This window comes from Histoplasma capsulatum (assembly GCF_000150115.1).
Source record: "Histoplasma capsulatum G186AR genomic scaffold supercont2.4, whole genome shotgun sequence".
NCBI classification, from domain to species: domain Eukaryota; kingdom Fungi; phylum Ascomycota; class Eurotiomycetes; order Onygenales; family Ajellomycetaceae; genus Histoplasma; species Histoplasma capsulatum.
Window position 1 is genome coordinate 1,054,460 of NW_025544804.1, and position 25,282 is coordinate 1,079,741.

Consider the following 25,282-nt stretch of genomic DNA (forward strand, 5'->3'; position numbering starts at 1 on the left):
ATGACGAGTCAAACTCAAAGCTACCCTGGTGGGCACTGGGGTGCCAACAATCCGATTCCCACAGTCCAAAAGTTCCTACGTAACTTGGACCGAGAAAAGGAAGAAAGGGATAGGCAAATTGATAAAGCAACCAAGCTCAAACAAGAAGATGAGCGGAATAGGCAGATTCAAAGGGGCGAACAGGATGAAGACACGGAAGTGACATCCCATGTCCCCTTGCAGCCAAGGAAACGTGGGCGCAAAGTAACGGACCCGACAACAGGCAGAGAGGTAGAGATCGACGATGTTGGAGATGAGTTTATGGGCACAGTTAAAGAGCCCCGGGTATTTGTCCGCCATGCAATTTAGCCAAGCGCACAGTTAACGAATTTCAAGCTCTCTGTACCCAATGCAAATCTCGAGAAACCGACGGTATGTCCGGCACCAAAATTATTGCTGCCCGGTTCAATGCTTATGATACAATGTAGCCCATGAAAACAGAACCCACTCAAGATTTGCGAGAGTACAAACGTGTTCAAGATCTTGTCTCACCACCAGATCCCATTGCCGAAGGCACTACATCTGATGTGCCAATACATGGAGAGAAAACTAACATTTTGTTTCACCCCACTCCATCTATCAGCTATGAACCAATGTACAAGGCATTAGAAGGACGTGCGACGGTGCTTTCTCTATGTATATTTTGCGGTATCGTCATTCCGGGGAAATTGATCGGTGGCTCTCTCAAAGGGCTCATCCCTATTGCTATATGTATTACCTCCAGTGTATGGCTGTGGATGCAAGACCTCATCCGTAAAGGACGAGATATGGAATGGAGCAGCGAACAACGTCGCGGTGAAATAGTACGTACTCCTGGTCGGATTATCGTTTGGCCAATTGCTGACTCTATCCAAGGCTACCGTTAATTTACTGCCAGAATCAGTCGAATGGATGAATACGTTTCTGTCAATAGTCTGGGGGCTTCTAAATCCAGAAATGTTCGCAAGCGTTGCAGATACCATTGAGGATGTTATGCAAGTTTCCGTACCCGGAATAATTGAGAATGTCCGTGTGGCTGAGATCGACCAAGGTTCGAATCCATTTCGGATACTCAGCTTGCGAGCACTGCCAGATAGTCAAGCGATGGACCTGAAAAACGCGGAACATGAATACAACAAGGAAACAAAATCTGCCGAAGAAGCTGCTGCGGATGAGGAAGGAGGCTCCCATTATAACCTTGAATGCTCGTTTGCCTATCACTCCAAACCAAGCGGTGCAAGTTCTTCTTCAAAAGCTGCCAACATGCATATGCTCCTGGTATTTTACCTTGGTATCAAAGGGCTTTTTGGTGTTCCGTTGCCGGTTTTCGCCGAATTGATTCAGCTCGTTGGCACTGTCAGGCTCCGACTACAGATGACCCCCGACCCACCCTTCGCTAAAACGTTGACGTTCAGTTTGATGGGAGTACCTCATGTCCGGGCGGGCTGCGTTCCGATGGTCAAAAGAGGAGTAAATATCCTCAATTTGCCACTGATTTCCAATTTTGTTAACTACGCTATCAAAACTGCTGCGAGTTTGTATGTCGCGCCAAAGTCGATGTGTATTGATCTGCACATGCTCCTACAGGGAGATACAGTCCAAAAGGATACTCAAGCACTGGGGATTATGTGGATCAGGATACACCGAGCCACAGGGCTTAGCAAACAGGATAGACGAGGCAGCGAAGGCGGAGGCAGCGATCCTTATATCAATCTGTCCTTTTCGAAATACGGAAAGCCGATGTATTGTACTAGGGTCATTACCGATGATCTCAATCCAGTATGGGAAGAATCAGCTGCGCTCCTGGTCACACCAGAGCTCATAAAGGCCGATGAGCAACTTAGTGTTGAACTGTGGGATTCTGACCGCAATACTGCGGATGATATCGTTGGGAAAGTCGAAATTTCCATACAGAAGATGCTGAGCCATCCTGGAAAAATGTACCAGCTAACCTCCAAGCTTCAAGGGATGGATGTTGGTTCTGAGATGCCGGGGGAACTTTATTGGGAGGTTGGGTACTTCGGAAAGCCGCGATTCCGATCTGCTCTTCGGACAGATGGGAAAGATCCCAATCTGCCGCTGACAATGAAGGATAACCCAGCACTGCAAGATGAGAAGGGAACTCTGGATACTGATGAAGCTTATGCTGTTGCTCATACACCTCCCGATCCACTTTGGCCAAGTGGCATTTGCAGTGTGATCATTCACCAAATCGTGAATTTGGAGCTGGCAAACATTAAGGGGAGCTTTGTGAACGGCCGACACAGCAATAGCGAGTACGAGCCCGCTAAGCCATATGGTGAAATTACAGATGAAGAAGGAAAGCACCTTCCGACTAGCTACTGCACTATCCTTTTGAACGACGAACTTGTATGCCCTCTCTTTTCCTCTTTTGGATGCACTGATCTCGTTAATTCTAACCGCTTTCGCCATAGATTTACCGCACTCGAGCAAAGGCCGTAAGCAGCAAACCCATATTCAACGCAGGAACCGAAAAATTTGTGCGCGATTGGAGATCCGCGATCGTTACCGTTACTGTCCGGGACCGGAGACATCGGGAACATGACCCGATTCTGGGGGTTGTTCCCCTTAAGCTGTCCGATATTTTGCAAACTAGTTCCCAGGTAACGCGTTGGTATCCATTGGATGGGGGCATTGGTTTTGGACGTGCTCGAATCTCCCTTTTGTTTAGAAGCGTCGAAACAAGGCTCCCGCCGCCTCTTCTTGGTTGGAACGTCGGATCTTTCCAGATTACATCAGACCGCATAACTGCGCTGGATTACCATCACCATGCCAAGCTTAAGGTGCGAACGAGCGGGAGTATTGGTTCGCTGCCCCGAGGAGTGTGCAGTACGCTTGAGGGTGGCAAAGGCATGTACTTCGACACGAGCTCGAAGGAGTTGAAAGACCGGATCCGCGTGCAAGTTAAATACAGACATAGATCTGCAATCATTTTTAAGCTTCGCAAGGGAGATAAGCCGGGATGTGCCGTCTTCTGGCTTCATCAATGCACCGACAATGAAGACGCGGACATCGACATCCCGATCTGGAACACAAGGAACGAAGCGCGACTGACGCAGAACTACATCACCGAAGAAAACTGGCAGCAGAAACGAGTTCCAGGCTTGGAAGACCTTACCATGATAGGACGCCTTCAGTTCAAAGCCAAATTCTCCTCCGGCATCGACGAGGGTCACCGCCACTTGGTTCAGGACAATAACTCCCGTGAAACGTTTGAGGCGTGGGAAGCATGCATATCAGAAGGTGTGAGGGATCGAACCATTTCAAGGGAATTGCCGAACTTCGTCCAAGAGCTGCATGACAAATCTCTCATTCAGGAGCGGGATATCCTCCGACGAGCTAGTTCTGAGGAGAGGAGACGCTGGATCGATGTGGACGGAATCGATTGGAGAGAGGCATTTGGCACCGACCCGAATGAGATTGCGGACCACCAACGACGTAACCTCATTGACCTGGGCGTCGAGGACCACGTGCGGTGTTCAGTGTCGTCTTTGCAAAGTAAGGAACGGAAGAGCGGAGAGAGTTCTCATTCGGCACACCTGGGACGAGATTCAGGTTCTGCAGACAACGAACATCACACATGCGATCTTGAGAATGCCGCTGACAACGACGGTGAGTACCGCTGCCATTCCGAATCAGAATCAGAATCAGAATCCGATACTGATACTAACGCGAAAGAAGCCGATTCGTTTACGACGACAGACACCAACCGACGGTCATCGGAGACGAATCAGGAGCGCGCACAACGCATCGGCAACAAGGCAAATAAACGAACAGAGCACCGCAAGCAGAGGGGAATCATGCAGTGGAAGCCAGCACGTAATGCGGTGTTTGCAAAGGATGAGGCATCATTCGCCATTAAGAAAGTTAAGAATAGGTTTGCGGGTGGGCTATCGGGGAGAGAACCTGACATCGAAACAGAGGTCAGCGGCTGAATGGGAGTTTACATGCAGTTTGCCTCTGACAATGTCTCTCCTCTTTCTTTGGACTTGGTCTCTCTCGTTGGCCTTTTCCTTTAAAATTTATTTGGGGGCAATTTATTTTCAATCTTTTTTTCCGTTGCGAATTCCTTTTTTGATCGATTCTACATCAATTTGACTAAATAACTGAGCCCAGTTTGATCAGCACCATTTCACTGATGAGAGTATATAGAGATAACTACTAGTATCTGTGATACCGCCAATGAATGAGCGTCATCTCCAGCAACGGCAAGCGACTGCGTAGTTAATGGAAGTACGCAAGCTAAGTAAGTAAGAACATCCAAAACAAGAAAAAGAAAAGGTCAAATCACAAAAATCCAAATGAAGAAGGTGATGCTATCAAGGAAAATAGAAATAGAAGTAAAAATAACCAATATCCCTAACCATCCATCCTTGTCCCATGTCCGTCATCATGAGGAACCCTTTTCTATTTATCAGCTTTGAAAAGTCGCTTAGGGAGGGAGTCCCCGGTCTAATCTATCTTTCCAACTTTCCCCACGCCTTTCCCCTCTCCTCCCCGAGGGCAACTCACGTCTAGTCTAGCGACCTAATTCTAACTGGTGAATGGAGGAGATATATCCATTGTATTCAATGATCGAGCTAGCTGGCATAGCGGCGGGTAATTTAAGAAATCAAAAGGAGTTGTCTGGCTTTTTGTTTGTCCCCCTTTCCCCCCCTCCCCGCCCGCTCCCGTCAAAAAGAAATGGAAAGGAAAGGCAAGGAAAGGCAAGGAAAAGAAAAGAAAAAGAAACAAAAAAGAAACGAAGAAACAGGTGACTATCAAAGAATAAAAATAGTACCCGACTACGCGGTAGTTAACCCACTAGTTAGGACCCAGCGCGCTGGGGGGGGAGCGGATATATCAGCATCCAAGTACCTTTTATAAGCTCCCAAACCCCCGACCACGACCACGACCTATCTATCCCGGCTACATTCCCGGAAATTTCTTTATTCTATTTTATAAGCGAGCGCAAAAACTCCCGAATCATCCTTCGAACTATCGAATGCTAGTTACTGCGTGCTATCATGATGTTAGAGCTGAGTTGCTGTCCACATGGTCGGTAGGAGCATGCACCATAATGTATGTACAGCGTATGCATAGCCGCTAACTAGCGTCTAATAATAATAATAATTATATATATATATATAAAAGCCCCGATAACGAACAAATGCATCCATTATTAATCCCCCGGGTGTCAGTAGTTAGTTACTGATAGACTGGTAGACTGATAGACTGACAGTCAGTCAGATCAAAATCGCTCATGGTCTCCTTAGCCCAAACCCAAACAAGGCAGCTGGATATAGGCATATCTCTCTGCACGGAGCTTATTACATACTAGTATAACTAACTGATATCTAATCAATACCTAATCAATAATCCCTTCTTCCGTCATGCTACTTGCTACTCACTGTATATAGAGATTTCTCCAGCTTAGCACGTCCCCATGCCCTTCGGGAGGCCCCCGGGGCGCGGGCGCTGCCCGGTCCCCCCTGGGACGTTAAATTTATACATACATACATACATACATACATACATACTTGCTACTTGCTACTTGCGCATGTCTCGCGACAAACCCGGAAAAGCAATGAGAAGCATATATTTAAATTAGATCAAAAAATGCTTAAAAAAAAAAAGGTTTCTATTATAGATGCGTGTAAATTTGTAACCCATGAAATCCAAAATAAAATGAAACCAAATGTAAAGAATAAGAAGGAAGACAAGAGGGTTAAGCGGCACGTAAAAAGTAGTGAGATGAGTCTCTAAGAGAAGCCAGCAAAGCCAGGGGCCTGGGAAAGTTGGGGAAGGAAAGAGAGGTTTAAAATTAAATATATAGATCTAGATATATATAGCAAAAAGGAACATGATCCCCCACCAGAGTCCGGCGTAGGAAAAGTGCTGGACTGATTTCTTTTTATAGAAATTGCGCGCGTCTCGTGTTGGAGAGAAAGAATCGTCATAACAGAAGATACAACATCGGGGATTATCCAAGGTGGTGAGATGAGATGGGATAGGCTGGCTTAGTGAGGTGGTGGGTTGTTTCAAGGGTGGGTTATTTTCAACCAGACCGACTTGTCTTACTTCTTCAATTTTCGAACCAACGCTGCAAGAAGTAGATGACCGGAATGGCGATGAGGTGATGTTATGGGGATACTAGGGTGTGTCCTCCCTTCAAACCTCACCATTCCCTCTCTCCCTCCCTTCCACGGGCCCCCACAGCCCGACTCGCGACCGTTTGTTTAGTTCCCTGACCAGCATCAATCGACGATATCCGCAATTTGTCCTTGATAGAATGCGGATTGAGTTTCCTTCTGCCCGTTCGACTCGCTCGTTTTCTCGACTCGGTCAAGACGACCACACCCACCCGCCAAATTATATATAATACATATAAATCGAATGTTTCATTAAATAATAAATAAAATAAAAATCAACACCAAAAAGGGCCTCGGGGAAAATTCATAACATGACTGTTGGCTATCTTGGAAATGTTTGTATTATGTGGGTATATAAAACGCTATCATCGGTAATGTAAATGCAAATGCAAATGCAATGCAGGGCGCCTTTGTAATGAGTCATGTAGATATATAGCGGGTATATATGGGAAATTTCAAATGGATAATGTGGATGGGTACGTGAGATATGCGAGAATATCGCATGCAAGTAAGTCAATAATACTATGATTTGGGAAGTGAAATAAGGAATTTTTTTCCTCCTTGCTTCGTTCGATCAAGCACGGGGGACGCTCGATCGTAGACTCTGCTAGAGGCATGGAGGAGGCTTCGCGCAGAATGTCACATTGAATCCTGGGGAGGACAGGATTCCTGTGGCTGTGTCGGAATGTCCATGCGTGGTGGAGCAGTCGTGTTTACCAGCGGGCTCAGCCGATGTCTCGGCGCCGGACAGCTCAACGTAGGAACGTCCATTGCTGTCGGTGGTGCGGTTGCCTGCTGGTGAGGAGCCGCCACCGCCAGTGACGCATCAGGGTTTGGACTGCCGCAGTGGATCCTATCATCAATTGGCTGCGCGTGGCCGTTTTCAACCGGGCCTAGGGTCCACCTCCATTTGCAAGGCCGCTTCCGTCGTTGGTGGAGGTATGATACTCCGGGAGTGTCATCGCGGTAGCCATGTGCGCCACCGGAACCGGATAATTCTTCTCGAAGCGCGACGGCTCTGATTTGTCGCTCGCTTGCGGAATGTTTTCTTTTAGCAATTCGTGGCCGCTGCACGACTGGCGAGGCTGAGTTGCTATTTTTAACAGAAGTGTCGTCACTAGTGTTGCGGGTATTGGCGTTGGCAAGATTGTTTTTCCTCCTATCTTCCTTAGATGACGCTATGGGATCGTCATCATCTGATAGGTTGGAGCCTGGCTGTGACAAAGAGGAGTCCGATTCCTCACTCTCGTCTGATGACGTGTTGATATCCAATGGCCCAGATGGGGAATCCAGGGATAAGAGATCTGAGTGTTTCGCGATATAGCGGACGGTCTTGATTTCTTCATCGAGCGGGAAACGGTATTTGACCTGTCTTTTCGCAGGGAACAGCACTCTGCGCTGGTTGTGCCCATTGCTAGAGCCATTACCGCTTGGCGCAGCGAGCGACGGCCGTCGTAATGAGGATGTCTGAAGTGGAGAGTTACGCAGAATACTCCGTAGTCCTAGTGGAAGCTTGTACGGGATTTCGTCGTCCACTCCTTGGTAGTTGCAAAGGTAAGACGAGCTCCGTTTTCCGGGTCGGGAAGCAGATTTTGGAGACGAGGCGCCAACTGGGGATAAGGATGCGGTGCACCTAAATCCGTCGTAGGCATTGCTAAATGTATTCCGTACTGTGGGGGACGGTGAACAGCCTGCTGAAAGGGTGAGAGAAAGCGCGGTTGTCGATTTGCCAAAGGTCATTGGGACCGACGAAGTCTGAAGCGAGAGTTTTGGTCGTTTGTTGCTGTTGGGAGATGCATGGCTTTGGCCGCCGCATATGGGATGGGGGACTGCAGGTTTCAAAAACATATCGGGAGGGGTTTGCGATTCCTGGCGTGGTGGTAGGGGAGTAGATGAGACAGACGCAGCCGCCGTTGGGGGAAGCGGAGGGAGAGGGAGAGGGGGAGCGGGAGGAGCAGCAGGAACAACAGAAGGAGGAGCGAAAGAGCTTAAAGACTCTGCTGCGTTTGAAACAGCGTCTGGCGGAGAATCGGCGTCCGGAGGATGGATATGAGGGGGCTTTGGATTCAGGGAAACGGCGAGCATTTTGAAGAAGGATGAGATCCAGTGGGAGAGCGAGGCGAGGACACCCTGTTCAAGCTCAAGAGAAGCTGCCCAGACGGAGAGAGGCATCAAGGAAGTGTACAAGGAGAGAGACAGCAGCTAGGCTGGGGGGTAAACATGGCGTCTTGTGTTGAGAAGGGGAGCTGGTTTATTGCGCCATGATGGCCGTTGGGGTGGGTTGGGGTCGAGCTGTATATTAAGGCAGGGGTTCCATAGAGCTTCTTTGGTTCTCTTTCTCTTCTTCCGCTATTTTGTATACGTATGTATGCGTATATATATATATAGATAGATATAAATTTTAATGTTTCAGGTCAATATGCCCCTTTATTTGCCCTCTAGATCTCTCGTAAGCTGGCGGGGGGCAGATAATGAGCGGAGCGCGGATCAGTCAGGCACGAGGAGAGAAAGTAATAATAATAATCAATACTAATAATCAAAAGGAGCGAGGACAAAAATAGCAGAGACAGACGAATAAAACTAGTGCACGAAATCAAAAAAGTCGGATTTCGGCGTGGCGCTGGAGAGCGTGGAGGAGATTCGAATTTATTCCCTTCCTATGGTGATTTCTGTGGTGATTTCTGTGGGAAGGCCGCGACGACGTCAACGTCAACGTCGAGCACTCAGAGCAGAGCAGTCGAATCCTGGAACAGCGTCAACGGTGCGCTGCGGTGGAGGCCTATTCTTATCCCAAGCCCCGAGAACGGCGGCGGGTGGAGATAAAATCTGCTGGGGGGCTTAGCCGAAAGGGGGCTTCACGGAGAGATACGAACAGATGGGGAGACAGATGGACTGAGCGACAAGAGCAGAGAAGCGAAAGCCAGCCAGCAAGAAAAGAAGCAGAAGAAGCAGAAGAAGAAGAAGAAGAAGAAGAGCAGAAGAAGCAAAGAAAACGGAAAAATGATCACCGAGTCGAGGAGTCGAGGAGGGGTTCTGGCAGCGATAAAAGACCGACGCCGTGCTCCCTCTCCCCCACCCCGTTGGCCGTATCTGGGTGGCTTTCGCTGCGTGATCGGGTGTGACGGGCGAAGGGACGCTGCAGCACAAGAGACTTGCCGTGTCGACAGTCAGCAAGGACAGCACGGGCAGCATGGGCAGCACAGACAGGGCAGACAGAGACAGACAGAGACAGCCATGACAGTATGGCAGCGTGACTGGCCGAGCTAGCTACCTGATCCCTTCCTTGAAACATCTGTCATCAACCAGGTTCGTTGATGGATTGCTGGCCCCCCCGTCAGTCAGTCCCTGGCTCTGCAATCATGCCATAATACCGTGGGGATAAGGTCCAGGCAATCAATCATACATCCCCGCGGCCCGAAACACAACCAAGTTCCATGGCCAGCTGCATGGACATTGGACATTGGGCACTGGGCATGGGCAGTGGCAGCAGAGCGTCCAGTCGTCGCAGCCTCGGCGGGCATCATCCATCCCTGGCTGGCCGAGTTAGCGCACCAGGTGGAGGCCCTGGAAGCTGGGATTCTGGGAACTCTCTTCGTCTCTACGGCGTACTACGGCGTACGGAGTGGAGTTCTCGCAGATCTCCTGCTCTAAATATAATCCGGGTTATTTTCACAAATAATGCCCATCATATCCAAGGACCAAGCCAATCGCATTTCAAAAAATACATTAAGTGTGTCCTTATTTTTTTCTTTGCTACGTAATATTCTTGCGTATACAGTATACTAACTAGTATCTGTTTGGGCCGGTTTCTGCTGGAAGGTTTTGGCCATTGCCTCTATTTGCCCCTTCCAGGCATCGTCATCACCTATCTCATCATCTCATCCTCTTCGCAACTACAGATGAGAAACTAACGAATCGCAAATAGATCATGAAATGGATTTTTTGCTGTGGCTCTCCTGCACCTAAAAATACAAACCTCGGCCTCTTGGCAGCGACGATCCGGCCCTTCGCGCTATCAGCACTACGACTACTGCTAATAGCTAGCGACCGTTGAGGGATGCTGGAGCGACCGGACATTGGACAATGGAACTCTGGACTCTGGACTCTGTGCTCTACTACTGGACTTGCTGCGGCAATCCTGTACGAGCCGACAACGACTCAACCAGTCCGAGCAAACTCCGCCCTGCAAGCCACGTTCAAAAGAAAATAAGAAACAAAAAAAAGGTTTTTTTTTCGCACTAGCTCTCAGATTCACAGCTCTTCTCCGCGGTCGCCTCCAAGCAAGATAGTACCAGTATCAAAACGGATAGCTCGCGGTTTTTGGACACTGAATCAATTGGATTCGGCAACTTCCTTCTTTCACCATTTACGCTCGTTAAGGTTTTAGTGCTTGTCCTCGGCGGACACTCCCGCATGTGATAGATATACGCGGTAGACTCAAGATCGGTAGCGAGCTTCAAGATTAACCTTCCCAGGTCCTTGTATAGATAAACACCTCCAGCGGGAATGTGGATGCGAGAAGTGACCGAGTATGTGTAAATCGAAAAAAGGAGTTTATGAAGAAAAACAAATTGTTTACAAAAATAATAAAATAAATAATAAATAAAAAAAAGGAGGAGCAGGGGGGGGAGAGGAGAAGCGGAGTAAAGGACAGAAAAGGTGAACGAGAAAACAGCTTTTCTCTCGGCATCAAAGGACCGACTTGACGAGAGCATCGCTGGTTGGACACTGACCTTGGGGAAGGTCGGTTCCCTAAGCGACCAGATTCTTGTGCCCAGGTCGTCCCTTTGGCTTCGGTGGCTGGTACTGTGCGTCCGTCCAATCGGTGTTGCCAGACCTTGACATACACATGTAGATATAAAATCGGTTAATGTTTAAGAATATAATAAATAGCCAACTAAAAATATATATCAGATACTAATAATAAGAAGAATTCAACCAGAATATCGGGGGCAAATGAAAGTATCTAATCATATCAAAAGAATTGGAAATATCTGGAAACTTTTTAATTATATTGTATTATGGAATAATCTTGCGGAATTTACCAATAAGCGAAGTGGGAAGGAGTCGGGGAGGGCACTTTACACGCTCCAAGGGATGTAATGTCCGAAAAGAGTCTTGGTATTGGTTTCTGGTATACCAAGGTGTTGCACTCGTGCTTTTTCAGGCGCCGGAGCGAATCTGCCAGTTCGTTATGCAAAAAATTTGCCTGTTCAATTGAGTAATTTAGTTTTTATTTCATTTGACCAACGAGCTAGGCCAGAGTTCCACTGCAATTTATGCGGGAACCTTTCGAACTACCTACTATCTATCAAAAAATGGGCCGTCGAAATATTGCTCCGCGTTTTCGCACACTTTGCCATCCTCCCTTTTTATAGTTTCAGCCATGTAATACCTCAGCATCGAGTGGGATCTTGCCACCAGCTCTGGGTGGGGTGGACCCAGTAAGGCTGTCATTTCTGCCAGATGCGCTTTAGCATCATAATGGCCTTGTGCATCGTAAACCTGGCGGAACAGTTCTTTGCCTTGGATAATATCCCAGAGCGGGCATGGTGTTGGTTATGGGTTAAATCCGAACCGAGAAATATAGAGCATATCAGAATACCCAGATTCCATATGTCCGTGCTCATTTTCCAGTCACAACCAAGGACGACCTCTGGCGCGCGATAGTGATCGGGCCGAATAGGGTAGATTCCCCAATCGTCCTGGTCATCAAGTCTTGCGGACTGTCCAAAGTCAACAACCTTGGGGTATATTTCTCACTTTCCTCAGTGGCCTGGAATCACTGTGAGAGTGATAAACTGCTCGGACGGTGGAGTCAAATTTGTATTCCACCTGCTGCTCCGGCTGAGAATTCATGGAATCGTCAAGTACAGCCGGGTCTTCGAATGTGACCATAATATTCCCAAGCTTCAAATCTACAGGATTAGTTGTAAGCCTGACACAGCCCGAATGAACCAATTTTTTGGGGAGGAATGAACACCAGTATGGACAACCCCGCATCCCGTGTGAAGATAGTCTACGGTTGTAAGAAGGAAAACAATGTATGTTTTGATGAGTGGAAGGGGAATCACCCCGCCATTGAAACACTTCTGACAAAGCCAGATTGGCTCTCTCATAGGCTCATATACTAGGCATAGATGTTGTTCTTCTGGGCCAGTGACGTCGAAGCATTCCGATGATATCCACGGTAGGACGAGTCTGTCTTGGCAATGTGGTCCTCAATTTCACATTCATCATCAGCTGATGGCGGGTTGGTACTGGTTATCTTCAGTGCTACAATGTTTTTTGGTTCCCAGTGATATCTGGATAAGCTCTTAGCAATGGGCCCTACTTAGAAACGTAGTAAACGCAAAAAAATACCCTCGCATATCACGAGCAAACCATACGGTGGAGGAGACCCCTCAGCCAACCTTTACAAGGATTTGATGGCGATTGGCGAGCACCTCTCCAGGCTTTTGCTGGGTAGAATTTTTTGGGATTGTAGCTTGGGCATATCTCCTCATCGATGGGTTCTTATTGTGGTAGAAGAGGGCCCAGAGGAGGTATTTGGGGGGGGGGGGTCTTCTTTCGAAAGTAAGGAGAACGAGCGCGTAATCGTATGCCTTATCGGCTTCATTATACGCCCGTTTCAACGAGATGTCTCGTAAAAAAATGGAAGACGACATAACTACCCACGGGCCAGAAAGCCCACAGGGAAAATTAAAAGACGAAAGGAGAAAGAAGGTTGGCACGACTACAATTCATTTCCGGTCAAATGAACCAAGTTCAACGAAGTTGCAGGGTAGGAGAGAGGATTTTTGATATCCCATGATCAACGATAGCTAACAACCAACCAATCAATTGCAAATGGAGTGATGAAATGCTAGAATTATCCTATATAGGCTCTTTCTTGTCTCCAACAACCAAGCTGCTAGTTAGTGGTTGCTATCTTCTGTCGTCGTTCGGTTTAAGGGTGGCCATTGGCACCAACAGGGACCATAAGGTCAAACCACGATTCACGGGAACGGGAGGCCCCGACGAGCTACCAGATGTGAAACTTCAAGGCATAAGTTGTGAACTCGAGAATATGGTCATTAGGGAAATTTTCCTTTTAACCTATTGGCAAAAGTTCAATTTTATATGTGAATCATGCAATCTGGTGGAAGGTTGTTCCATCACACTAAAGCACCTTCTCCTCTAATAGCATTATCATGAACCTGACCGTTCTTTGGGTTAAAAGGGCGTTGACATGCGTCATACCCACATCCAGAACTTCCTCGAGTGTTCCCAAAATACTAGTACTTTCTAGAAAGTATTAGTTAGTACTCCGTACAGACGGGACATTGGAACTGCCAACAGGGCTTGAACGATTCAACAATCACTAGTATTGGGTCACCCAGCCACACTATGGCGCTCAGCCCATCCCCAATCGGGAGACATGTGCGAGAGCACTCAAGGCAATCCAGTTCTGCAGCGTTGAGAGGGGAAGAATGAATTGTATCCCTGTTGCAACCAACCAGCTGCTGCCTCTCCACCGCTGATGGCTGTTTGTTCCAGGTAGACCATGATGAAAATTTAGTTCTTTTACACGCATCCCCTGCTTGCGATCACCCCGACTGTCGGCACGATGAACCTCCTTTACCCTCAGTTCCCAGGCCCAGAGTAAAACTTGGATTCCCTGCTCGAGGAACCCCTCCTCCATTGCGCGTCCGTTCCGCTCTCCCTTGCTTTGCTCTGGCTCCTTACTGGAATACAGGGTATGTTATCTTCATAAACGCCCGCGCTATTTTTAGCGTGAAATAACCTCTTCTGCCTCCTTGCTCCCTGGCTCTTCCTGACCTCTCCTGCTGCAGCGCATCGCGGGCATCATCTTGGAAAACGTCATTGCAGCATCTGACATCCATACCATCCCATCAGTGTTCGCTAGGACTCTTTTTGTTGTAATTTTGCCTCCTCTTCTTGCTCACTAGTACTAGCTCTATCGCCACCCCACGTTCCTTCTTACAAACAACTCCTCCCCTTTGGCGGCATTTCTTCGGCGATTTATTCATAGGTGTATGGACACGAGCTGCCTGCCTGCCCGCGCCGTAGCTAGGTAGGGAGGAAGGAAGGGAGGAAGGGAGTGGGAGAAAGGAACTGGGGACTGACTGATTCTTGATGGGAAACGTCAAGAGGAAAACCTGTCATGGCAACCATGAAAAATAACAGGGGTTTCCTGCACAGAGACGATGGCAGGGTTATCTTGCACTTTGTTAGTGGACCCTTGAAATTTTCTTCTAATTTCTACTCTTTCCTTTTTTCCCTTTACGTGCAGTTCCGGTTGGGATGCCCCTTTCCCTCCTCCCCAACAGTTCGCCACTGCTCTGTTAGCCTTTTCAAGAAGTCGAATATAAATCAGTCGAAAATTTGTACTATCCCATGCCTAATCCAGCGCGCATTGGCGTACCACGTCGCGTGCTCCCTTTTCTTCCCTCCCCCCCGACATTCGGCTGTGTATCAATTGAAAGTCGACCCAAAAAGGACACCCAAACAATTTTTATTTTTATTTTTTTTTAAAAAAAAAAATACATAAATAAATAAAAAATAAACATTTTCCTACCAACAAAACAACCATAATAATAACAATAAACAATAGGACTATGACTCCTTCTACGCCTCCGTATTCGAAGTGGAAAACCCCGCGCTGAAAGCAGTGCCACTGGCCGTCCAGCAGAAGCAGATCGTCGTCACGTGTAACTATGAAGCGCGCCGGCGCGGCTTGCGCAAGTTGCAACTGATCAAGGAGGCGAAGAAGGTGTGTCCGGACGTGGTGATCGTGCCGGGCGAGGATTTGACCAGGTTCCGCGATGCGAGCAAGGAGATCTATACGTTCCTGAAGGGGTATGTGTCGGGCTGGGGCGGGAGGGTTGAGAGGTTGGGGTTTGATGAGGTGGGTGCTCTCTTTTGATTCACTTATTATTTATTTTATGTTACTTTATTTGCTTTTGTTTTTTAAAATGCTTCTGCCGTCAATTATCCCATTGAATATATATCCTTCATTGTCGATCGATTAGCATTATTTAATTTTTATCATCCGTCGAAAATAAAATAGGTATTCTTGGACGTCACCTCTTTGGTGGACTACAACATCGAGCTTCTCAACTACAATGACCTATCCAGCTCCTTCTTCCATCTTGACAAGACAGACCCCACTCAGGGCTTTGCATACGATGCCCGCACAGTATCGGGGCCTTCTTATCCCCCATCTCACCAATCCGATGATGGCTCAGCCCCATATGCCACATCAGACTCTCAGACACATCCGTTCTCACCCAGTAGCAAAGACAATGCAAATAGCAACGCACTATGCCAACGCCTGATCCTTGGTTCGCATCTAGCGGGCTACATCCGCACCCAACTCGAGGAACACAAAGGTTACACAGCCACAGTGGGCATCTCCACCTCCAAGCTTCTAGCAAAGCTTGCGGGAAACGTCCACAAGCCGCGGAACCAGACGACTCTTCTGCCTCCGTATGATTCCACCGATGAGTGTGGCGCTTGTGCTGACGACGACGACGACAACCACAACGACATCGACATCGACATCGAAAATGACAATGACAATGACAATGCTGACAAAGAACACGCCCATGCCCAACAGGGCACCATCACCCGTTTCCTCGACGCCCATGACATCAGCGCAATCCCGGGCATCGGTTTCAAAATCGCCCAGAAGATCCGCGCGCACATTCTCGGCCGCCAGCCTACATCGGGCATGTACGAACAGCTCTCGAAAGAGGACCACGTCACCGTCAGAGATGTCCGGCTATATCCGGGCATGTGTCCGCGGATGCTGAATGAGATACTACTATCGCCGTCTTCCGGCGGCATCAGCAGTGGAAGTGTCAGCGGCAGGGCCGGGGCCGGCGGAACATGGCCTAGGGATATCGGAATGAAGGTCTGGGGATTACTTCATGGGATCGACCCGAGCCTCGTGGCAGAGGCTAGAGCTGTCCCCACGCAGATCAGCATTGAGGATTCGTATGGCGTTGGGAGGTTGGAGGGGTTAAATGTGGTGCGATTAGAGCTGGTGGCGCTGGTTCGGAGTCTTCTTAGGCGCATGCTTGTGGACTTGACTGAGGAGGTTGAAGAGGAGGAAGCACAAGGAGAAGAGGAGGCAGAAGCAGAAAAAGCGGAGGAGGAGGATGTTGCTGAAAGAACAAAACCGACGAAGAGACGATGGCTTGCGCACCCGCGCACACTTCGGCTGTCGACACGCTCACGCCTTCCCCCGCTCACTGACGGGACGCGCGATTTCAGCGCGGGGCGGGTGTCGAGGTCCTGTCCTCTACCGGCGTATGTGTTCGCTTCGCTGCTTAACATTGGCAATATTAGCCATGGTCCTCGGAATCATCAGAGCCATGATAAGAGCGGTGGTGATGGCTATGGCAATGACAACAAAGCCGTTGATGGCAGGAGCTATAGCAGGGGAGGAGGAGGAGGAGGAGGAGGAGGAGGAACATGGGAATCAATAGACCCTCTAGCCAGCCGCCTCGTTAACGAAACCATCCTCCCGCTCTTTCGCAGACTGCATCCGGAAAAATCGGGCGCGGGAAAGATCTGCGTGATGAACGTTGCGGTGACAAACATGGTTCTGGTTGCGGGGGTGGATAAGGGGGGTGCAGGGAGGGATATTGGGAGGATGTTTCGAAGTCAGGGGAGAGCGTCGAGGGAGTGGAGGGTTGAGGGTTGGAAGGAGGCCAGAGAGGGTGCAGGGGATGATGCTGAGCCACAAGGAGAGGAAATGGTTGGTTCTACTGCTATGATTGGCGACGGTTGTGATGATGGCAATGCGGCGTGGGATAGCGAAGAAGAGGAAGATGATATACTAGGCACTAACAACAGCGATATCATGATGATGACTGAATGTGTAACGTGCGGTGCGCAGATAGCTCATTTTGCCCTCCGAGCTCACGAAGTGTACCATTCTGTTTGTCCTTGAATTTATTTCCACTTGAAACTTTATTTCATTTATTTAACGATAAGGAGAAAATGGGCAGGTTATTGACTAGGTGCCTTGTTTTCGACCCCAAGGCCGTTTAACGCCCACATTTCTTTGTTTTTTGTTCCCTGTCCGCTACGGAGTCTCAGAGATGAGATCGGGAGCGACGTTGAATAACACCATCAGCGTCAAGTTTTGTTTCTTTTGTTCCTGAAGGCATGGCACAATTACCCGAATTTAATTAAGCTTCGAATATCTCTAATATTATGGATCTATTTGCCATTGTTTTAAGATCTTGGTTAAACTAATCCCCAACGAGCCCCAGCTTGGAGTTATACCTAGGTTCAACGCTGCCCCTCTACCAAGAAAAGCCGCGGCTTTGCGGAAATAGCCCGCGAGTTCAGCAATGCACGCAATGGCTCGCTAAACACATCTGATCTTATCGATGATTTAACTCTCCTAGGTGGGCAAGGAAGCGTAACTGAAGAAAGGTTGGGCGTATGTTATATGTGGTGCATATATTGAAGGCAAACGGCTGAGCGGGATAAAGTAAGTCTCTAAGAATCATACGAAGCTTGGGGAGGGGGGGGGAGGGGGATATAGAATGTTAAGTAGATAGCTAGCTATCTACCTCCCTACCTACCAACTAACCTGCCTACTCAATATCCAATCGATCTCTATGAGGATAAACATCACCATCTAGCTACCCACCTACCTACCAATAGTAGCTTACTAGCTGGCTACCTGCCTGCTTGCCTGCCTATCTATCTACTGACCTGCTTGAATGAATGATATTCACTGGTGATATATATCGATGATATCTAGCAATGGCGTCTGCTAGTGTTATCTATCGATGATATATATTGATGATACCTAGTAGTAGTGACAAAAAATTCTGGAAAGCAGCCCATTAATAGAGTTAGTGGCTAGACATTTTAGATTTATTATTATTACACTCATAGTTATGTATATGAGTATATACAGCATACACAGTACTACCGCATCAATCCTTGGGTTCCGAGCTGTCACACTGACGAATCCGAAACAGGACCCAACATAACGGCGAACTTGGCCTGTTTGAGCGTCCTGCGTGCAGGCTTGGGAGACGTCATCGCAGTCTCCGATCGAGATTGGCAGACAAGAGAGTTAAACTCAGGCCCGATTAACTCGCGCAGCCGCTACCATGTACCATCTCCCAGACCCCCAATGACGTTGTCTGGTTCTTCTTCGGGCCTCGGATGAACCTTATCTGACACAAGGGAACTAGGCACAGTTTGTAAGAGAGGCTGAACATGGTTGTTAGTATCTTCTGGCGCTAATATGGAGGTTATTATTCCATCTCCAGAGATAAACCCAGTAGTAGCCGAGAAGCAGCACCGGATACTGCAGTGTGCAGTGATACTATGTAGTAGTAAGTGGGCAAGATTTTGCATATCCAGGGACTTGGCTGACCGTGCCCAGGGCTGTTGGGGCCCAGCTTCCAACCTTGCGTGTTTCAGCCTCAGCGGCTCTCCCGCCAATGCTTTGGGCAAAAACCGACTCCATCTCCGTTCTTTTTTTTCCTCCTCCATCTTCCACTTCCCAATAAATATTCAATCTTCCTGGACAATGAGTCCCTGGCACTTCGTTTCCACCCTTTCTCATTGAATTTCAAGAGCCATCTATCGCTGCCTTTCTACCTCCACCGGCAGATCGTACTTACTAGTACTGATTCCAAATTGCGTCGCACTCACCTGTCTCTGGCTCCACTTGATCCGACCAAGATCTTGATCTTCGCTGTCCGAGATTCCCTGACTGCGCCACGCTTGGAGGACTTAAATAACTCTAGCGTAGCCTGTACAAGCCACTCAAATTGATTCTGGGCTGCCGTTTCCATCATCACTCTAGTCCCAATTCGACCAATAACTACTTTGCTCAGTTCGGTTCTGCAAGGAGTTGCGACACCTGGTTTGGGGCAGAATCACACTCCTAACCTGGCGCAGGTTGGCTGGTAGTTTTATTATTCCCTTTTCCTTTTTGTCGGGGGGATCAGGTCGAATAATAATAAATTGATAATTGAAGATAAATTAATCCATACGCAGTTGCTGGGTGCCTCCCGGATGCTGACTGTCTGGGTTTCGCCTCACTCACCTCCTCCAGCAGCCTACGCAGTAAGCGTTAGTTACACTTCCTTTTGTGGTTGCCCCGCCCTACTGTGCTGCGCCTGTTGTTGGCTCTTGAGCCGCTTATCATCCCATCCCATCTCCCTTTGACATCGAACTTTTTCAGCCGCTTGGAACAACGATCCATCACACATCAGCATCAGTTTCATTCCACGTTTTCAGGGTTTTCATATCTGTTGTTTTTGTCGACTGTCATATTTTTTTGGTTATTTCGTATACTTTTTTCTTTCTTTTTTCTGGGTTTTGTCCTCGATCCAGGGTTGCTGAGAGAGCGGCTTTCTGACCATCTCTCCGCACGGCCCTTGAGTCGTAGCGCCCAACTTCTCTCGCTATGCGATTTTTCCGTGGCTTGGTTCCATTGATAACCAGTGCTCTCTCAATTTTTACTTCTAACGTTGATGGTAAGTCCCCTTTGTTCCCGCAGGATTTTGTGTTTTGGGAATAAAGTTACGATGCTGACGATACATCCCCTGGCCAGCACATTCCGAAAGACGGAGTAACATCGGCTATCTTTCCCTCGTCGAACAACCTACTATCCATACTCCATCCCATCGAGTAAATGCACTGTCACATTTCGATATTACGTTCGAACTCCATAAGAGACGGCAGCGGCTAAAACTTAGCTTAGAGCCTAATCATGATATCCTTCCCGACGATGCCCAGGTGCACTTCCTGGACCAGGCTGGAAATATCCAGAAATCAGAATTCATAAAGCGACAAGATCACAAGGTATTCAAGGGTTGGTCCTGGATTCAAGTTGCTGAAGGAAACTGGGAACGGGCCGGTTGGGCCCGTGTGGTTGTCAAGAAAGATTGGCTCAACCCTCTTTTCGAAGGAACCTTTACCGTAAACCATGACCACCATCACGTTCTGCTAAGATCAAGTTATGCCAAGTCAAAGCATGAACTCGACAAGGATGTGGAGGACACCACCGGGGAGTACATGATAGTTTTTCGGGATTCTGATATGGAGTTGATCGAAGATGATGATGTGACTAAACGGTCCTCTCCAGAGACCCATTCTTGCGGAGCTGATAATCTGCTGTTTTAACTCGGATCCCGACCATCCCGTCTTTCGCCGAACGGCAGAGCGGGACACTACTCGTTGGGGTTCCATGTCGTTGGAATCCGTCTTCGGCTTGAGCCGACGACAATTGGACATGCCAGGAGGTGGGAATGCTGGCGGGGTGAATTTGGCCACGACCATCGGAAGCACTGCGGGCTGCCCATCCAGGAGGAAAGTCGCTTTAATCGGGGTGGCAACTGACTGCAGTTACGCTCAGACCTTCGATTCACAGCCGCAGCTCACCAGAGAAAATGTCATAAGTGTCGTCAACAGTGCGTCCCAGGTTTACGAAGAAACCTTTAACGTCTCACTTGGCCTGCGAAATTTGATCGTTTCCCCTGCAGCCTGTCCTGCATCGCCTGTAGCTTCAGCTCCATGGAATGTCGGCTGCGGTGGGGCTGGGGATGCCCTTACTCTTGGTCAACGACTCAACTTGTTCTCGGCATGGCGTGGGAAGCAAAAGGACGACAATGCCTTTTGGACTCTCATGAGCAACTGTAGGACTGGCGCCGAAGTTGGGCTTGCTTGGCTCGGGCAGTTGTGCAACCGTGACGTCCGTGGTAATCCAAATCCGAATAACAGCTCGTCGCAAGCCGTAACAGGTGCTAATGTGGTCGCTCGCACTCCGAACGAGTGGCAAGTATTTGCGTGAGTGCTCCCCCACATTCATTTAGCGTTACAATCGTGGGCGTATCACTAACTACTTTCTGTACTAAAGCCATGAAGTTGGGCACACTTTTGGAGCTGTCCATGATTGTGACGCCAGCCTTTGCAATCAGCAAGCAGCAGCTACGTCTCAGTGCTGTCCTTTCTCCAGAGGCTCTTGCAATGCAAATGGAAGATTCATCATGAACCCCACCTCCGGCCGCGGAATCACGCAATTCTCACCCTGTACCGTCGGCAACATTTGTTCGGGCATGGGACGTAATAGCGTGCGGTCGGACTGTCTCGTGAATAACCGCGGCGTGGTGACCATCACCGGAAGCCAGTGTGGGAACGGGATCGTGGAGGAAGGCGAGGACTGCGATTGCGGGGGAGAAGCTTCATGCAGAGGCAACCCTTGCTGCGATGCCCAAACATGCAAGTTTAAAGATAATGCAGTCTGCGACGATTCAAACGAGGAATGCTGCGAAAATTGCCAGTATAAATCCAGCGACAGTGTTTGCAGGGCTAGCACTGGCCCTTGTGATCCTGAGGAAAAGTGTACTGGCAAGTCCCCTAATTGCCCTCCGGACAAAAACAAACCGGATGGAGAGTCATGTGGGAACGGTCTCGCCTGTGCCAGTGGACAATGCACGAGCAGAGACCGCCAATGCCAAACGTTGATGGGTAGTCTGCTCGGCGGCAACGACACGTACTCTTGCGATGACCGGACGTGCACCTTGACGTGTTCGTCACCATCCCTCCCCCCTAACACCTGCTCGTCACTCAACCAGAACTTCCTTGATGGAACCCCCTGTACTGCTGGTGGGCGGTGTAAAAACGTAAGTGCTATCATCTGGGACCTCGCTCCTCCACTTCTGCATACGTACTAACCAGGTTCTTTCTTTGCTAGGGCGTCTGCGAAGGCTCGTCGTTTGGAAAAGAAGTCAAGTCCTGGATCGACAACAATAGAAGCCTCGTTATTGGTCTTGCAGCCGGTATTGGCGGTCTGCTCCTCCTTTCAATCCTAAGCTGTATAGTAAAACGATGTCGAACACGTCGACCCCCCAAGTCGATGGCCCCAATGACGCAAGGAGCAGTTTTTTCCCCGCCACCACCTGGGCTTTCGGGATGGAGAGGACAACGACCGGCAGACCCTTTCATTTCATACCCACCGCAGCAAGGCTACGGCCCAGGGGGTCCTATCGACCCGCCCTTCCCTCCGCCAGCATACGGAAGTACTGCAGCAGCCCGGGGAAGAATGCCGTCAGTTCGATATGCATGACAGTTGTAAGATTTTTGTTTTAATCCTTTTTTTTGTCTTTAAGGGATCCCGACTCATATATATATGCATACCCGGTTTGGATATCATCAACACCGTTTTTCCGTCTGTTTTTTCTTTTTGTTTTTTTCACCACGAACCCGTTTTATGTTCCCACGGGCGCATGATATGAATACCCGTTTTCACATCACATATATGTAACAAGCATCGTAGCACGTGCATTTTGAAAAATCCATAGTTTTTTCTTTTTCGTCTTTGTTTTTGTTTTTATTATCTTTTTCTATTCAAGATGCTCATTTCTGCTGTTGTTCTGCGTTCGGTTCGTTCATACTTTTTGTTTGTTTGTTTGTTTGTTTTGGAAGTACCCATTTGGATGGACGTGGTTGGATTCGAGAAAGAGAAATGCGCCGTTAAGGTGGTCATATATATAGATGTATGTGTTGATTTTGTCAATGTTAGTAGTTGAGAGGAGTTGTGGAGTGCACCAGCTATCTCATGAATATAGTCCCACAGGCTTGATAGCGGCAATGCCAACAATATATACATATACCCATGCCAGTCTCCGGGGTCGTTTTGGAAGGAATGTAGATTGCTATTCATCTGTTCATTCATTCATTGATTCATTTATTTTCTCTGGTATATTGTGTGTCCAATCTACAATTCACAGTGGTATAGCGTGAAACAATAAAATTGAAACTTCCAACACGGTACTCTTCTAGCTCTTTGGTATTTATTGGGTGCCAATCGGTTTTCTCTTTCCTTGCCTTCTTCTTCTTCTTCTTCTTCTTCTTTGCCTCTTCGTGCGTCTTCAACCATCTATCTATCCTTTTCTAACATTCTCCTGTTTCTTGGATCCTCATTCGAGTAGTTCTTTTATTCGCAGCCGCGTGTATTGCCGGCGCCAACAAATGGATGTGTATCCATTTTTCTAAACTACGCCTGTGGTATAATCATAACCATAATTAGTACCTGCCAATGCGCCAGATACTGCCCGGCTCCTATTTACTGCGATAGAGATGAAGAAGCTTTGCGATGGATGTATAATTATAACATAGAGAGAAGGGGGGGGTTCCGGTATGAGATAGGTAGGGCCGGGGCGATATATAAACAACACACAAGCAAACCAACGTATCAGAGGAAAGACGTGGGAGGAAGGGCAGGTAAGTAAACGCTAGGTGCGGACAGGCCAAAACAGATACGATAAAAATTGAATAAAAAGAAGACCAAGACAAGACAAGACAAGACATAAACTCCTCATCCAAAACCATACATACATAGCAAGACGCAAAGAAAAGGCGAAGAGTAGAATGAACGAAGAACCCAACAAAAGAAAGGAAAAACAAATATGTTCACTGCAAACAAATCCCCACAAACCCCTCCCTCGTCACCCCTCCGACTCCTTCCAAATCAAACTCCTCAATCATAGCCCTCAGCTCCTCTTCCTCCAAGCCCGTCTCCCCTAGCTCCCTCGCCACGCGCCTCAAGTCCTCCAGATCAATAAACCCCTTTCCCCCTTCATCAAACAGCTCGAAGGCTCTGAGAATCTCCTCGCGCGGGTCACGCTCCAGGATCTTGCGCGCAGTGAGTGTCTGGAAAGCAGAAAGGGGCATGAGGAGGCTGGATGGATGCGGGGGCTGTTCTGGCTGGTTGGCTCCACGCTGCCCCGCCGCCGCCGCCGCCCGCTGCTGTTGTTGCGACGGCGGTACTTGCGATGATTGTGGCGCATTGCGAGGGACACCGTAGGTTGTTAAGAGAGAGATGAGGTCAGGTTTGGAGAGGGTGAAGCCCAGTGCGCGGAGTGCGACGCGGAGCTCATGGTAATCTAGATGGCGGTCGCGGTCTAGGTCGAAGAGGGTGAACTGTGTGGCTGGTTAGTGGGTTGGAGTGGAGATGGGTGGTTTTTCGCGGGCAAGAAGGAGATTTATATGTATATATAGTTTGTAGGAGTTTTCGTTGCTTACAGCTTCGTTGATTTCTTCCCGTTGTTCTTCCGTCAAGTCGTTGAGCGGGTTGTTATGGGGTTGTTGATGCTGGTGCGGGTTTTGTTGTGCATGTGCTGGCGGGGCAGGCGCTGATTTCGCCAGCCCGCCATCCCCTCCTGCAAAGTCTCCCCGATCCCGTCGTGAGAGAACTGAAGCGCCAAATGCGAGGTGGTTATTGTTCAGAGCAGATCTGTCGGGTAGTTTCCCACCAACGTAGGATGAGCGCGGCGGGAACGAAGGATGTGCGGAAGACGAGGCCATCTAGAGCTAATTGGTATTTACTCCTTTGGTAGATGGCGGTGAGGATTTAAGGTGGTTGAAGACTGAACAGACACCATGAAAAATGGGAGTGTTTGGGGAACTTCTGCAGATATATTGATTGATGTAGGTTTGTTGACGTGGTTTTGGAATTCTAGAAGATAACTTGAACTTTTGGTTTTGCGCATCTCAAGCTGCAAGCCGGGGGAAACGCGAGTGCACGTGACGTGGCGATCAAGACGTCGTCGGAGATATCACGAAGGCTTGAGTGCTATCTATTTCCAGTTGGTAAAGTAATAATTAAATAAAGTATAAGTAATGCATTAAAATCAGGGCATTTCCTCCGGTCCTGAATACTGCCCATCTATTTTCTGTGCGACTTCTTTCGGCCGCTCCCTGAACACAATTGATACGAGTATGCAAAGGAACTTGAATGTTATGCATTTAAGACATGAGGAAACACCACTCAGTAAACCGAGGAAATGACATCCAGGTACTCGTGCTCCTACCTGAATATACCAAATTACCGATATTTGCCATAGTACACAAACTTTTGTGGTCAAGCGTTAAACCGTGCAGCATGGAATGGAAAATGGGTAAGGGTGGTACGATTAATGGAAATGGAGGCAATGTAGTGTAGAACCTGGCGGAGACGCAGGGTCTGTAAGTGGGAAATAATAAAACCAATATACTAGTCGAAGAGAAAGAAAGACAACTCATTAGAAGTAAGTGGGAAATGGATCGGCAAATGGGGTAGG

The 25,282-nt window shown here is 48.4% G+C and overlaps 3 protein-coding genes across 3 annotated transcripts; 2 read left to right on the forward strand and 1 right to left on the reverse strand.

Annotated features, from left to right (window-relative positions):
* HCBG_03454 (C2 domain-containing protein) lies at positions 1-3,974 on the forward strand (the record flags this gene model as incomplete). The annotated part of the gene is made up of 4 exons (XM_045430503.1): positions 1-324; positions 468-842; positions 895-2,388; positions 2,454-3,974. 4 exons carry the CDS (start codon positions 1-3, stop codon positions 3,972-3,974), a joined length of 3,714 nt encoding a protein of 1,237 aa, XP_045288646.1.
* Positions 3,975-11,623: 7,649 nt separating this feature from the next.
* On the reverse strand, positions 11,624-12,068 carry HCBG_03455 (protein kinase; the record flags this gene model as incomplete). The annotated part of the gene is made up of 2 exons (XM_045430504.1): positions 11,624-11,896; positions 11,934-12,068. The coding sequence occupies 2 exons, from the start codon at positions 12,066-12,068 to the stop codon at positions 11,624-11,626; spliced, it is 408 nt and encodes a 135-aa protein (XP_045288647.1).
* A 7,558-nt stretch (positions 12,069-19,626) lies between these two features.
* Positions 19,627-22,287, forward strand: HCBG_03456 (ADAM protease ADM-B; the record flags this gene model as incomplete). Its single annotated transcript, XM_045430505.1, has 5 exons — positions 19,627-19,696; positions 19,774-20,285; positions 20,308-21,008; positions 21,079-21,844; positions 21,916-22,287. The coding sequence occupies 5 exons, from the start codon at positions 19,627-19,629 to the stop codon at positions 22,285-22,287; spliced, it is 2,421 nt and encodes an 806-aa protein (XP_045288648.1).
* Between the last annotated feature and the right edge of the window lie 2,995 nt (positions 22,288-25,282).